Below are 13,959 nucleotides of genomic sequence, written 5' to 3' on the forward strand. Positions count from 1 at the left end.
GTGGCAGCACTAAGGATGTCCGACTGATAGCTTAGGCCCACTCCCCTAAGCCATCAGTCAGACATCCCGGACTACGAGAGGATGCAGGCTAGGTTGAGGGACCCGCCCCCCCCCAAGTGCACGAATTTTGTGCACCAGGCCTCTAGTATGATAATAAAAAAAAACATGGTGGGAGAACTCACTTGGGAATTGGTGGAAGAGGCTCAAGTGGAATAAATGTATCAAGTTTCTTTTCATAAGGCACTCTGAAAAACAGAAAGGTGGTCATAAAATTGACTTGCATCTATAGCAAAGAGGTCAATACATCATTGTGTTCAATAAGATGTCTTATTTTCTCATTTTAATTGTCATCTATGGGCTTCAAAACTGTAAGGGCCGTAATTCCTATTTTATAATTTTTAATGAACATCATTAAATCAAACAGTTAATTTTTAATTGGTATTTTTAATGTAATACACCAACTATTTTTCTTTTAATTTAATGACCTTCCCTTTTTCCTTAGTCACTTTGGTCTAAGTTTAGTTCCAAGTATAAGTGAACCCAACTAGTAGTCACTAATCAAAAACCTGATTCAGTATGAAAATAGAAAAGTCTTAAAAGTTGTGGTAATAATAATAAGAGTAAAATTAACAACCACTTTTTGTAGTAAAGATCCTACATATAATTTTAATTATATACTCATATGTGTGCATACACTAATGAACTACATATGGACATTTTTAGGAATTTTCAGCAACCATATTTTGTTGAGATCTACCCTTTTTAAAATAGAATTTACATGTAGTAAAGAAAGATACAATTCCTTTAAATTTAACTAAATAACCCTAGTATTAGCATATACTTACAGTGAAAAATTCACTGGTGGGAGAGTTGCTCCTACTTTGTAGAAGTCCTTACTCTGTTCTGGGTACATATATGGATTATCTCCTGGAGTTAATGTTGGGATTCCATTCCTAGGATCAATATCTGTGAACGATGTTTTAAAACAAAATCATTAAAATGCCTAAAAATGATCTACAGATTTGCTTTAAGAATTGATGTGATGATGGAAATAAGATAATGTAGTGCTTTATTGTGAGGTACATAAGGATGTCTTAAAGTTCTGTTTATACTTGGCTTCCCTTGAGAAGATGACAGAAGTGTGAGCCTATGTTGGGGACATTTCCTGAAAGGTGTTATGATTACCTCACCTTGGGAAAGCTGAGATTTGGATTAAAATGAATGATGGATCTGAGACATCTCTGCACCATGAGCAAAAACTCTGGCTTAGCCCAGCCGGCATAACTCAGTGGTTGAGCATCAACCTAGGAACCAGAAGGTCACAGTTCAATTCCCGGTCAGGGTACATGCCCAGGTTGCAGGCTTGATCCCCCGTGTAGGGTATGTAGGAGGCTGCTGATCAATGATTCTCTCATCGTTGATGTTTCCATCTCTCCCTCTCCTTTCCTCTCTGAAATCAATAAAAATATACATTTTTAAATTTTTTAAAAATATATTTTATTGATTTTTTACAGAGAGGAAGGGAGAGGGATAGAGAGTTAGAAACATCGATCAGCTGCCTCCCGCACACCTCCTACTGGGGATGTGCCCACAACCAAGGTACATGCCCATGACCGGAATTGAACCCGGGACCCCTCAGTCCGCAGGCCGACGCTCTATCCACTGAGCCAAACCGGTCCGGGCCATTTTTTAAAAACTCTAACTTAAGTCTTTCATCCCTGAGCATGAGTGCCCTTTGAGTCCCTGAATCCTATAAAGCTTGAGAAGCAACTGTCTTTGGGGCCGTGCCTCTCAGGGGGAAAATAGGTAACGAGAGTCCTGCTCCTCCCTCTGCTTCAAGTACTGGGGCTGTGCTGCACCAGGAGGTGGCCTTCCCCGTGAAGAGGAGCCACACTGCTTGTTCAGCTAGAACTATGACACCCAACTCAGCCCCTTCCAACTCCCGGGAACAAGTAACAGATGAGCTCGAAAGGAGACAGCTGGTACAAGATAGTCACTTAAACCCACCTATCTGACACCAGATGCAAGAGAGAACAAGCCTGGACCGCAAGACGAACCGGCCTTGGGATCATGTTACGGGCGCCGGACTGAAGTGGTCCGTTGGTGCGCGTCAAAGCCCAATAAGACACGAACAGGAGTTTGCAGCCAAGAAAGTAAGGATTCATTAAGGAAATGGCCCCATGCCCAAGAGTCACAAGTGCTAATGCTCAAAGACCTGGCTCCCCGATGGCTTCCAGGCGATGGATTATATAGAGAAAAAATCATCAATCATGGTCTCTACTGATGGGTTGAGGCTAGGGGTAATTGATCGTTGCATCTGGTCCTGATGTTAGCCATGGAGTTCTTCTTTCTGAATTCGCAAGGATTTGTTCAGCGGGATCTGTTCTGCTTTTCTGGGCGCTGAGCTAACAACTGAGGCCAAGACATTATCTTTTTTTTTTTTTAAGCAGCTCTCTTTTTTTATTAATTAGTTTATTTGTTGTTAATCTTCACCTGAGGATATTTTTCCATTGATTTTTTTAAAATATATTTTATTGATTTTTTACAGAGAGGAAGGGAGAGAGACAGAGAGTTAGAAACATTGATGAGAGAGAAACATCGATCAGCTGCCTCCTGCACATCTCCTACTGGGGATGTGCCCGCAACCCAGGTACATGCCCTTGACCGGAATCGAACCCGGGACCTTTCAGTCCGCAAGCCGACGCTCTATCCACTGAGCCAAACCGGTCTCGGCATCCATTGATTTTTTTAGAGAGAGTGGAAGGGAGGGAGAGAGAGGGAAACATTGAGGTGAAAGAGGCACATCGATCGGATTCCTAACGCCAGAGTCAGCAGCCGAGGTACGTGCCTTGACTGGAATCGATGCTCTTTCCGCTGAGCCGAACCGGCGAGGGCTAAGACGTTACCTTTAGTTTGACTGAAAACTCTGACTCTGTAGTCAGTAGGCCAGGACCTTGTTCCTAAGACGAGTGGATGCTGACCAGGGCCTCACTGTCCGAGGCTTAATGAGTAAGCAAGAGAGAAGGAGGTGAGTGAACCAAGGCCCTGAGTGAAGCCAGTTTGAGTCAAAGGGGAAGGACAGATTTTAAAAAAATACGGCTTCTGGGCTGTTACAATCAGAAGCAGGGCTAGAGGCACCCAGTGAACAGGACTCATTGTCTTCCTTTTCAATGCTGGTTTGGATATCACTCCATTCAACTGTACCTATGAGGCAAGCCAAAGGAAGAGCTAGGGAAGGTTTTTCATAAACTGCTTCCAACTTCCCCAAATTCCTCCTCCAAACTCAGAAAAGCCACCTCCCAACAGGTGGAATTACTGGAGAGTTTAATTATTTTACCATTCTCTTTCAAAAGCCTTTTCAATTGCTACGACTCTTGACCTAAATTTTTTATTAGCTCTGAGTAATGCAATCGCATCAACCACACCCCCGTGTGGAGTGCCTGCTGGGTCTGAGCGCAGAGGGTTCCAAGCAGGGAGAGCGCAGTGACCCTATCTTTTGACTCCCAAACCAGGACACGGAGAAGTAAAGAGGAGGCGACAGCAAGGGGTGGTGAGAAGGGCTGGGACTTTGGAGTCAGTCGTGCAGGAGTGCAAATTCAGTTCTGCAGTTGCTAGTTCCCTGCCCTCCAGCTACTTATGTAACTTCCCTACGCCTTGTTTATAAATTGTTTCTTTCAAATGTCCACTTTGCAGAGTCATCATGAATACTTAATGAGAATAACCTGGCCCCGTAGTAAGCACTCAGGTAGCATTTGTTATTATCATTGGAAATCAGGACGCGGCTAATAGCACCCCCATTCCAAATCTGTTTTTTAATTTGAAAAATGGGATTACCATCTAGCAAAGGTATAAACCTTTGCCTAGGGAATCTTGTCTAGATGGGGAAATAAGACATGTATATAAGGAAGTTAAAGAACATTATATTAGGTGGTAAATGCCATATACTATAGGATAGTAATCCTAACATTTTAGCACACCTCAGCATCCCCTACGGAACTTGTTAAAAATGCCACCTCCTAGATCCTAAGAAATTCTGTTTCAGAAGATCTGGAATTGTTCCCAGAACCAGCATTTTAAAAAAATATATTTGTATTGATTTCAGAGAGGAAGGGAGAGGAAGGGAGAGATAGAAACATCCATGATGAGAGAGAACCGTCATCGGCTGCCTCCTGCACGCCCTCCACTGGGGATCGAGCCCGCAACCTGGGCATGTGCCCTGACTGGGAGTCGAGCCCTGACCTCCTGGTTCATAGGTCAATGCTCAACCACTGAGCCAAGCTGGCTGGGCCAGAACCAGCATTTTTTTAAAACAAACTCTCAGTTGATTATGATACAGGTGGTCTGAGAACAACTTCAAATCTACTAAATTTCACAAGATAATGTCAGCAAGCAGAAAAAGAACCAATGGCTTGTATCCAAGTATAAGATGTTACTTTTAGGGAAAATCTCCCAAACAACACCTCTGAGAGCACACACTTGTTTAAGTTATCCTATCTAATAAAAGAGAAACATGGTAATTAGCATATGACTGCTACCCTTCCCATTGGCTAATCAGGGCAATATGCAAATTAACTGCCAGCCAAGATGGCAGCCAGCAGCCAGGCAGCTTAAAGCGAACATGAGGCTTGCTTGCTTCAGTGACGGAGGACTCCAGCGTTCCCCGCCTGCTGCTGCCGGCCTCTGAGCTGCAACTCTAAGCAACTATGTTACAAATATAGAAGCTAAACAAAACCCCAGAAGCCTGCTTTAGTCGCCGGGCTTCAGCCAGCAGGATTGCAACATTGTTTCAAATACAGAAGGTAAACAAAGGCCAGAAACCTGCTTTCAGCAGCCAAGGCCTAAGAGCTGGAGTCAAGCCTCAGAGCTAAAGCTGGCCCAGAATTTAAAAAAAAAGAAAAGAAAAAAAGGAGCAGTTGGGAGCTTCAGTCACCCGCCAGCCTGAAAACAGCCCTCAGGCCCTCACCCAGACTGGCCAGGCAACCCAGTGGGGACCCCCACCCTGAAGGGTGTGTGACCAGCTGCAAACAGCCATCAGCCCCTCACCCAGGCTGGCCAGGCACCCCAGTTAAAAACCCCCACCCTGATCCAGGACACCCTTCAGGGCAAACCAGCCGGCCCCGACTCGTGCACCAGGCCTTTATCCTATATAGTAAAAGGGTAATATGCCTCCCAGCACCGGGATCAGTGGAGCCGCGAGGCCTCCAGGCAGCCACCGGGATCAGCGTGACAGGGGGCAGTGCCCAAACCCCTTGATGGCCCTGCGGCTCTGTGTGTGATAGGGGGCGGGGCCACAACCTCCCTATCGGCCCTGCTCTGTTCGTGACAGGGGAAGGCGCCTCAACCCCCTGATCAGCCCTGCTCTGTGCCTGATAGGGGGGAGCTCCCCAACCCCCTGATTGCCCTGCGGCTCTGTGTGTGACAGGCTGCGGTGCCCCAACCCTCTGATCGGCCCTGCTCTGTGTGTGACAGGGTCCGGCGCCACAACCCCCCCCCATGGGCCCTGCTCTGTGTGTGATGGGGTGCGGCGCCCCAACCCCCCCCCCCACGGGCCCTGCTCTGTGTGTGACGGGGTAGAGCCATAACCTCCCCATCAGCCCTGCCCTGAGTGTGACAGGGTGCGGTGCCCCAACCCCCTGATCGCCCTGTGGCTCTGTGTGTGACAGGGGGCGGGGCCACAACCTCCCTATCGGCCCTGCTCTGTTCGTGACAGGGGAAGGCGCCTCAACCCCCTGATCAGCCCTGCTCTGTGCCTGATAGGGGGGAGCTCCCCAACCCCCTGATTGCCCTGCGGCTCTGAGTGTGACAGGCTGCGGTGCCCCAACCCCCCAATCGGCCCTACCCTGAGCGTGACTGAGGGTGGCAACGCAACCTCCCGATCCGCCCTGCTCTGTGCATGACGGGCGGCGCCCCAACTCCCCAATCAGCCCTGCTCTGAGCCCGACCAGGGGCTGCACCTAGGGATTGGGCCTATCCTCTGCCACCCGGGAGCCGGCCTAAGCCAGCAGGTCGTTATCTCCCGAGGGGTCCCAGACTGCGAGAGGGCACAGGCCGGGCTGAGGGATCCCCCTTTCCCCCCTGAGTGCACAAATTTTTGTGCACCGGGCCTCTAGTGTATAATAATAAAAGGGTAATATGCTAATTAGACCTGACGGACCAAGCCAGGGCCAGAGGGAAGCCCAGCCAGGGGAAGGAAGGCCTACTCTCGCAGGAATTTGGTGCATCGGGACTCTGGTTAGGTATATTATGGGATCCTGATATAATTTCTGAGTATTCCACAAAAACGGGTATCAGCCCAAAGTGCTGGCCACTGTGTATCAACAGCTGATGGATCCATAACACATCGTGCTTGTTTATGCTTTCGGGTAAACCAGCCAATCTCCTAGCGAGAAAGATGTGCAGGAGGTAGAAATTGACATACACATTAAGTTAAAGATCCATATCAAGGAGCAAACTGAAATCAATACAAAATATATATTTTTTAAAAGGCCTTGGTCAGTTTGACTTAGTGGATAGAGCATCGGCCCTCGGACTGAAGGGCCTGGGGTTTGATTCTGGTCAAAGTTGCAGGCTTGATCCCTGGCCGGGGTGGGGGTGCATGCAGGAGGCAACTAATCGATGTGTCTCTCTCACATCGATGTTCCTCTCTCTGTGTCTCTCTCATCCTTTCCACTCTCTCTAAAAATCAATGGAAAAATATCCTGGAGTGAGGATTAGCAACCAAAAAAGAAGTCATTGCACAATCACCTAAGAAGAAGTAATCCAACTAAGACAAATCAGAGATCTGTTTATAAGAGGTGTTGTATTTAGGGAGGGGCCTATTGGAGGCTTCAAATATAAAGATAATATGCCAGTTCTTAAATGGAGTGAGAAGCATATACGTGTTTTGGAATTTTATTCTATATAGACAATAAATATAACTCAGTATTTATTTATTTTTAAACATAAAAGGAAGAAAGGAAAAGGAACAATCACAAAATTTAGGGTAATGTTGAGTTAGGAGCAAAGTGATGGGTTGGAGTTAGGACTTGGATCATACTGATAATCTCCTTCACTTTTTTAAAAAATATATTTTTATTGATTTTAGAGAGGAAGAGGATTTTTTTCCCATTGATTTTTAGGGGAAGAGAAAGAGAGACTGATGTGAGAGAGACACATCAATTGGTTGCCTCCCTGCCCCCCTCATCCCCCCCCCTCACCTGGGGCAAATGAACCTGCAACCCAGGTACATGCCTTTGACTGATAATCGAACTCTCGACCCTTCTGTGCGCGGTCAGACGCTCTACCACTGAGCCATGCCGGCCAGGGCATCCCATTCACTGGCTACACACTGTCACTGGCCCAGTCTGGTCAGCGAGACATGAGTGGAAGAAGGTCTCCTAAGGACCACATGGTAAAACGTTTCCTTCCTCCTGAAAGGGAGGCAACAAGAGAGTTTCCTCTTTTTCTGGTCGTAAATATAGACACGGTGCTTGGAACGGCAACAGTTATCTTGTGACCATAAATGATAAGCATTTTTGATAAGGCCAACTCCAACACTATTAAGAATGACAGTGCCTAAAGACAGAATGAGCCCATATCTTTGATGACATTACTGGGCAACTACACCATACAGGCCACCTAGACGTCAAAGCTTCTTGTAAGATACATAATAAATATCTTACGATTTAAGCCTCTGATAATTTGGCTTTTCTCTTACTTGCAGCCAAGAGCATTCCTAAGTAATACACACCTAAACTTGGTCCCTTCGTGGTTTTTCTCAGTTGTTTCAGATTTAAACCAGTTGCCCTGGCCAGTTTGGCTCAATGGATGGAGCATCAGCCTGCAGACTGAAGGGTCCCAGGTTCGATTCCAGCCAGGGTCACATGCCTGGGTTGCGGGCTCAATCCCCAGTGGGGGGTGTGCAGGAGGCAGCCAATCAGTGATTCTCTCTCATTATTGGTGTTTCGCTCTCCTTCTCCCTTCCTCTCTGAGATCAATAAAGAAATATATTTTTTAGAAAAACAGTTAAATCTGTCCTTCTTGTTCTACCCTATGGCTACATCTCAGTTGGGAGTGGGAAGTAGGGGTGTGCACAGCAGGCTTACATGACGTCCAGGCTTTGGGTCCCGGGCTACTCTCTGCACACCACACTGGTATCTGCTGCTCCTCTGAGAGTTGGCATTTATTTCTGTGTCTGCTGAAATGTGACATCCAGTCTGAGCTTCAGGAAGCCATCCCCTCCACAGTGCATCAGGTGAAGCATAAGTTTATTCTCGTAAGATCCCTGGCCTGGCGATTCATGGTGCATTACACCGTGGCCTCCCGCATCCCAGGGTGAGCTCTCCTGGCTTGTTCTCTCTCTTTCTCTCGTTCCCTCATTCCTTCACTCTGTCCCAACCTCCACAGCCTTCACAGGGCACCGAAAGGCAGCTATTCTTCCCCACCTCCTGGGTGGGCGAGCCCCGAGGCTGGCTTTCTGTCCTTCCATTGCCCACAGCTTTCACTGCCTCCAGCTCAGAGTCAGGGCAGAGGCCACCTCCCTCTGAGGCTCGAGGTCCTCCCCCAGCCACACTCGGAGGCAGAAGCCCCCGCTATTTTCATGTCCCATCGCCCACTAGATTTTGGTCTCAGGAGTTGGGCTCCTCAGCGTCCCCCTATCAGTGACTACCCTCCTACGTCCTCTAGTCTGGCTTTTGATGTATTTTATACCTAAACAAAACCCTTGGCTTCCAAAGCTATTTGTTGCTGATATGACTTTAAAAGCCTATTTTAAAACAAAACAAAAAATGAGAACTTCCTATTTCTTTCTCTTTGTATTCCTGCTACAGCGATTCTATTCATCCCTGAAACTGTGGCTGCCTCCCACACTGGTATTTTTGTAGAAGAATGTGCCATAAAAGGTCTGCTGGTACTCAGCAACACTTTAGAGTCTTTAATAAATTATGAGACACAGGACCCACCAAGTTAGATAGATAGGTCGATAGATAGATATGCTCATGACAATGACCTTTAATTAAATAAGCTATGTAATAATACACACTTCAGGCTAAGGTGTATGGGATGTTTTCCTTGTGAAAAATATCAAGTACAGTGTACATGCATGTGACAGACAGCATCTAACTGAAACATACATGATTTCCTTCAAACTCCCATGAAGGTTTCTATTAATAAGTATCTGAGAGAACTTATCTGCTGGCTGAAATGTCACATTAGCATTTCATGAGATTCAGAGAAAACAAAAACGTGGATCAGCGTCTGCTGTGAGTTCTTTGCTGAAAAGTGCAGCCTGCCAACCATCCCCTTCACTCGCCTATCATCCGGGCCGCACTGGGCTGGCACGGTAGCCTCGCAGGGCTGCCCCGGCCACGAAATGCTGGGCCTGCCGAACCACCACTCAAGGGTGTTTTCATATATATATATATATATATATATATATATATATATATATATATATTATTGATTTTTTACAGAGAGAAAGGGAGAGGAAGAGAAGGGAGAGGAAGAGAGAGTTAGAAACATCAATGAGAGAGAAACATGGATCAGCTGCCTCCTGCACACGCCCTACTGGGGGATGTGCCGGCAACCAAGTACATGCCCTTGACGGGAATCGAACCTGGGACCCTTCAGTCCGCAGGCCGACGCTCTATCCACTGAGCCAAACCGGTTAGGGCTCAAGGGTGTTTTCGGGCATTGCACAGTTAAGGCCCAGGGGGACCACATTACCATATTTCTTCCTTCCGAGGCACTTGTCCACCGTCCTCTCTGCCAGAGACCTCCTGTTGCCGAGGAAGACGCCCTGGAAGAAGCACTGCTTCCCGACGTGGTAGGTGTGGATGTTGCCGCTAAGCCGCGGGTAAAATGTCCACTCTGGACGCTGCCCGTCTTCTGCAGGACATCAGAAAGCCTTCCGTTAGCACCGCTGCCAGCCCCAGAATGCAACAGGACAACAAGAGGTCTAGAAAACTCCCCGGGCACCCTCGGCTGTACACCCGTTATCCACACGCAGAATTCCTTGGTCCTACATCAGGGCAGGTTGGCCACTGTGGGGACTAGACACGAAAGGAAGGGAAGTGGGGAGAAAGCTAAGAGGCCTCTTTTTTTTTTTTTTCTTTTTACCCTCTCCTCCAAAAATGAAGCCAATTTTTATGGCTGGAAGTGATGTATGGGTTGGGAAGCTCAGAGACAGTTTTACAAGCACCTATGGTCCAACCTTCACGCTGATGAGCGGGTAGGAAGAAGGAAATGCCCATCAACCAGGGAAGGGCTGGGCCAGCCGTGACAACTTAACTGGGTGGAATATGGTGTTGGCAGCAACCGTGGCCTATGCATGCACGACAGTGACACTGGCACGTGTGTACATGTGATTGTGCAAATGAGAAAGGCTGCTGTGAGACCTCAGGCAACTTGCTGAACCTCTCAGTGCCTTTGTCTCCTCATCCTATACTTTCCCTATAAAATTGCTGAAGGGATTTTACACAATAAAAGATCCCCTGAAAGCTCTATGGTTGCTTGAGCACTTGGGCTCTGTGGTCGCCAAGAAAGAACAAAGGCTTTGGAAGCAGGCAAGTTTGGGTTCTGATCCCATCACTCTACTCGCTCGCTATGTGTACTTGTGGGTCACTGCATCTCTCCCAGCCTCAGACTCCTTCTGTGTGAAATTATTAGCCACATGGATCTATATGTATTGACACAGAAAGAGCTTCAGGATCTATTTACTTTGAGTGAAAATAGTTTGTATACTATTTTCTACTAGTGAAAATATGGTCAAATACCACCCCTCCATCTATGCCAGTGATGGCGAACCTATGACACGCATGTCAGAGGTGACACGCAAACTCATTTTTTTGGTTGATTTTTCTTTGTTAAATGGCATTTAAATATATAAAATAAATGTCAAAAATGTAAGTCTTTGTTTTACTATGGTTGCAAATATCAAAACATTTCTATATGTGACACGGCACCAGAGTTAAGTTAGGGTTTTTCAAAATGCTGACACGCTGAGCTCAAAAGATTCGCCATCATTGATCTATGCATACGGACATATGCATTTCACATTTTTGGAAGAATAGTGTATATATTAAACTCTTCACAGCTTTGGGCAGAATGGGGATATTGTTGGAGAACACTGGGGAAGCGGTTTCTTTATATATTTCTTTTTTTTTTATCCTTACCCAAGGATTTGTTTTATTGATTTGAAAGAGAGAGAAACATTGATGTGAGAAAGAAACATTGATTGCCTGCCTCCCATATGTGCCCTGACTATAAATCGAGGCCACAACCTAGGTATATGCCCTGATGGGGAATCAAACTCGCAACCTTTGGTGTATGGGACAATGCCCCAACCAACTGAGCCACCCAGCCAGGGCTATCTACTTTATTATTTCAGCATTTCGACACCGTTCTTTTATGTTTTTTTTATATAAAGGCATTTTATTTTTGAAGAACGTGTAACGATGTTTTCCCCAGCATAGTTGTTGTGAGAGTTGGAGATGAAGCGTGTCAAATGCCTGGCGCCTAGTGGGTCTTCGGTGCATGGTGCCCAACAGTATGGCGGACTTCTGGACGGACCCTGGGCTTGGAGGCACGTGGAGGAGGATCTAGGACTCACTCACTTGTCTGCGGCTTTAGCAGGCTACACTCCTTGAGGTATTTATCCTTTTGGATTTCAGGCAATGAGGTTTCAGAGGAGTGATCAGAATGCGAGCCGGAGGATTTCAGGTCCAAATCTGCAGCAGGGCTGGCAAGGAAGCGGAAGGGTTAGAGTCTTCCAGGTGCTCAGGCTGGTATTTAGAACCCGATCTTACACATCTTACACCAGAATTAGCCTCACTTATGATGGTTAGGCTTACCCTTCCATACACACCCATGAGCATGTAATTCATTCATTCACAATTTGAGAGACTAAAACATATTCAAAAGACGCATGCTTAAAAACCATTTGGTGGGTTCTCAAAAAATGTAATATAGAATTACCATAAAACCCAGCAATTCCACTCCTAGGCATTTAGGGTTTACCCAAAAGAATTGAAAACAGAAGCTCGGTGGGTTTGAGCATCGTCCCATACACCAAAAGGTTGCAGGTTAGATTCCCCATCAGGGCACATACCTAGGTTACAGGTTCAATCTCCGACTGGGGTGCATAGGGGAGGCAACTGATCAATGTTTCTCTCTCGCATTGATCTCTCTCTCTCTCTCTCTCAACATATCCTCAGGTGAGGATTTAAAAAAAAAAGAACGGAAACAAACACTCAAACAGATATATGTACATAAATATTAATTGCAGCATTATTCATAACAACCCAAAAATAGAAAACACTCAAATGTCCATCAACAGATGAATGGATAAACAAAATGTCGCGTAGACATACAATGGAATATTATTCAGACATAACATGGAATGAAGTTCTGACATATACTACACATAGATGAACATTAAAAACATTATGTTAAGTGAAATAAGCCAAAACACAAAAGGACAAATACTGTATGATCCCACTTACATGAAATATCTACAATAGGTAAATTCAGAGAGACAGAAGGTAGATTGAGTACCAGGGGCTGAGGAGAGGGGAGAATTGGAAACTGTTGCTTATTCGATACAGAGTTTCTGTTTGGGGTAGTGAAAGTATTTTAAAAATAGTAGTGATAATTGCACAACACTGTAAGTGTAATTAATGACACTGAACTGTACACTTAAAACAGATAGCCCAGCCGGTGTGGCTCAGTGGTTGAGTGTCAACCTATGAACCAGGAGGTCACAGTTCAATTCCTGGTTGGGACATATGCTTGGGGTTGCAGGCTTGATCCCAGTAGTGGGCGTGCAGGAGGCAGCCAATCCATGATTCTCATTGATGTTTCTCTCTCTCTCTCTCTCCCTCTCCCTTCCTCTCTCTGAAATCAATAAAAGCATATTTTAAAATAAATTAAAAATGGATAAAATGTATATGTTCAGCTATGAATATTTTACCACATTTTTTTAAAAAAAGAAATGATGTACTGATACATGTTACTACATTGATGAACCTTGAAAACATTGTGTTAGATTTAAAAAGTTAGACACCAAAACCCACATATTGGTGATTCCATTTATATGAAATGTCCAGAATAGGCAAATCTGTAGAGATAAAAAGTAGATTAGTGGTTGCCTAAGGCTGGGGGGTAGCAGACAAAAAAGACGCATGTTCAATAAGACCATTAAGTGGAAATTAAAAAGCAATAACTATGAGAAGAAGAGGAAATAATCAAAATCAAACCTAGATTGAAATGGTTCTGTAATAACGGAGCAGTATGCTTGGTACTGAACTTCTTGGCAGTCGAAAGGACCTACAACGAGGTTCTGTGGGTGTCAGCAGAAAAGGCAGCTGGTGTAAGCAGCTTTGCATGGGATGGATGGCCCTGGCCAATGTTTTCAGTATCTGCTATCAAGTCGTGGGCCCTTTTTTCATAAGATTACATCACCCTTATATTTGAATAGCTTCAAAGCAACTTCATATGCTTGTGTTTGCTCCCTACCAACAATCTTGTGATGCAGGTTGGGCCAATAGAATCATTTCCACCTAAAAGGAAAATGGACCTTCAGAGAAGTTAAGGATAAAACACACCTAAGAAGGGTCAGAGCTTGATCTGCAGTCGCACTCTAGACTGTGTTGCCTCAAAAATCGTAACAAATCCTAGTGCAATAACTCACAAGTTTTAAATAAACATATCTGTGAACTTTGGTGGTGTGCAGTAGAGCAAAAAATAAAAAATACGATGACTCAGAACCCCCGGTTCAGAACACATGGTCATTTTGACATTGGGATAAAATAAATCTCCTCTAAATATTTTTGAAAAGGCTTTGCTAAACCAACTGCATTAAAAGATTGCAAGGATAGAGGAAACTTTCTAGAAGAACTTTACAAGTATTCACCTACTTTGTTTGCTGCACAAACATTTATCTGAATACATTTTGTGGTGGGCAGTGTTCTAGACACTGGGGAT

General features: G+C 45.4%; 1 protein-coding gene across 1 annotated transcript in view; it reads right to left on the reverse strand.

The window, feature by feature from the left end:
* The window catches only part of SPATS1 (spermatogenesis associated serine rich 1), a 45,729-nt gene that overhangs the window by 2,788 nt on the left and 28,982 nt on the right, over positions 1-13,959 (reverse strand). Inside the window, 4 exon segments of the mRNA XM_059702250.1 lie at positions 183-245; positions 846-966; positions 9,703-9,864; positions 11,592-11,716. Of these exon segments, the coding sequence (XP_059558233.1) occupies positions 183-245; positions 846-966; positions 9,703-9,864; positions 11,592-11,716 (471 nt within the window).

The sequence above is a fragment of the Myotis daubentonii genome, chromosome 6 (genome assembly GCF_963259705.1).
Source record: "Myotis daubentonii chromosome 6, mMyoDau2.1, whole genome shotgun sequence".
In the NCBI taxonomy this organism is placed as follows: domain Eukaryota; kingdom Metazoa; phylum Chordata; class Mammalia; order Chiroptera; family Vespertilionidae; genus Myotis; species Myotis daubentonii.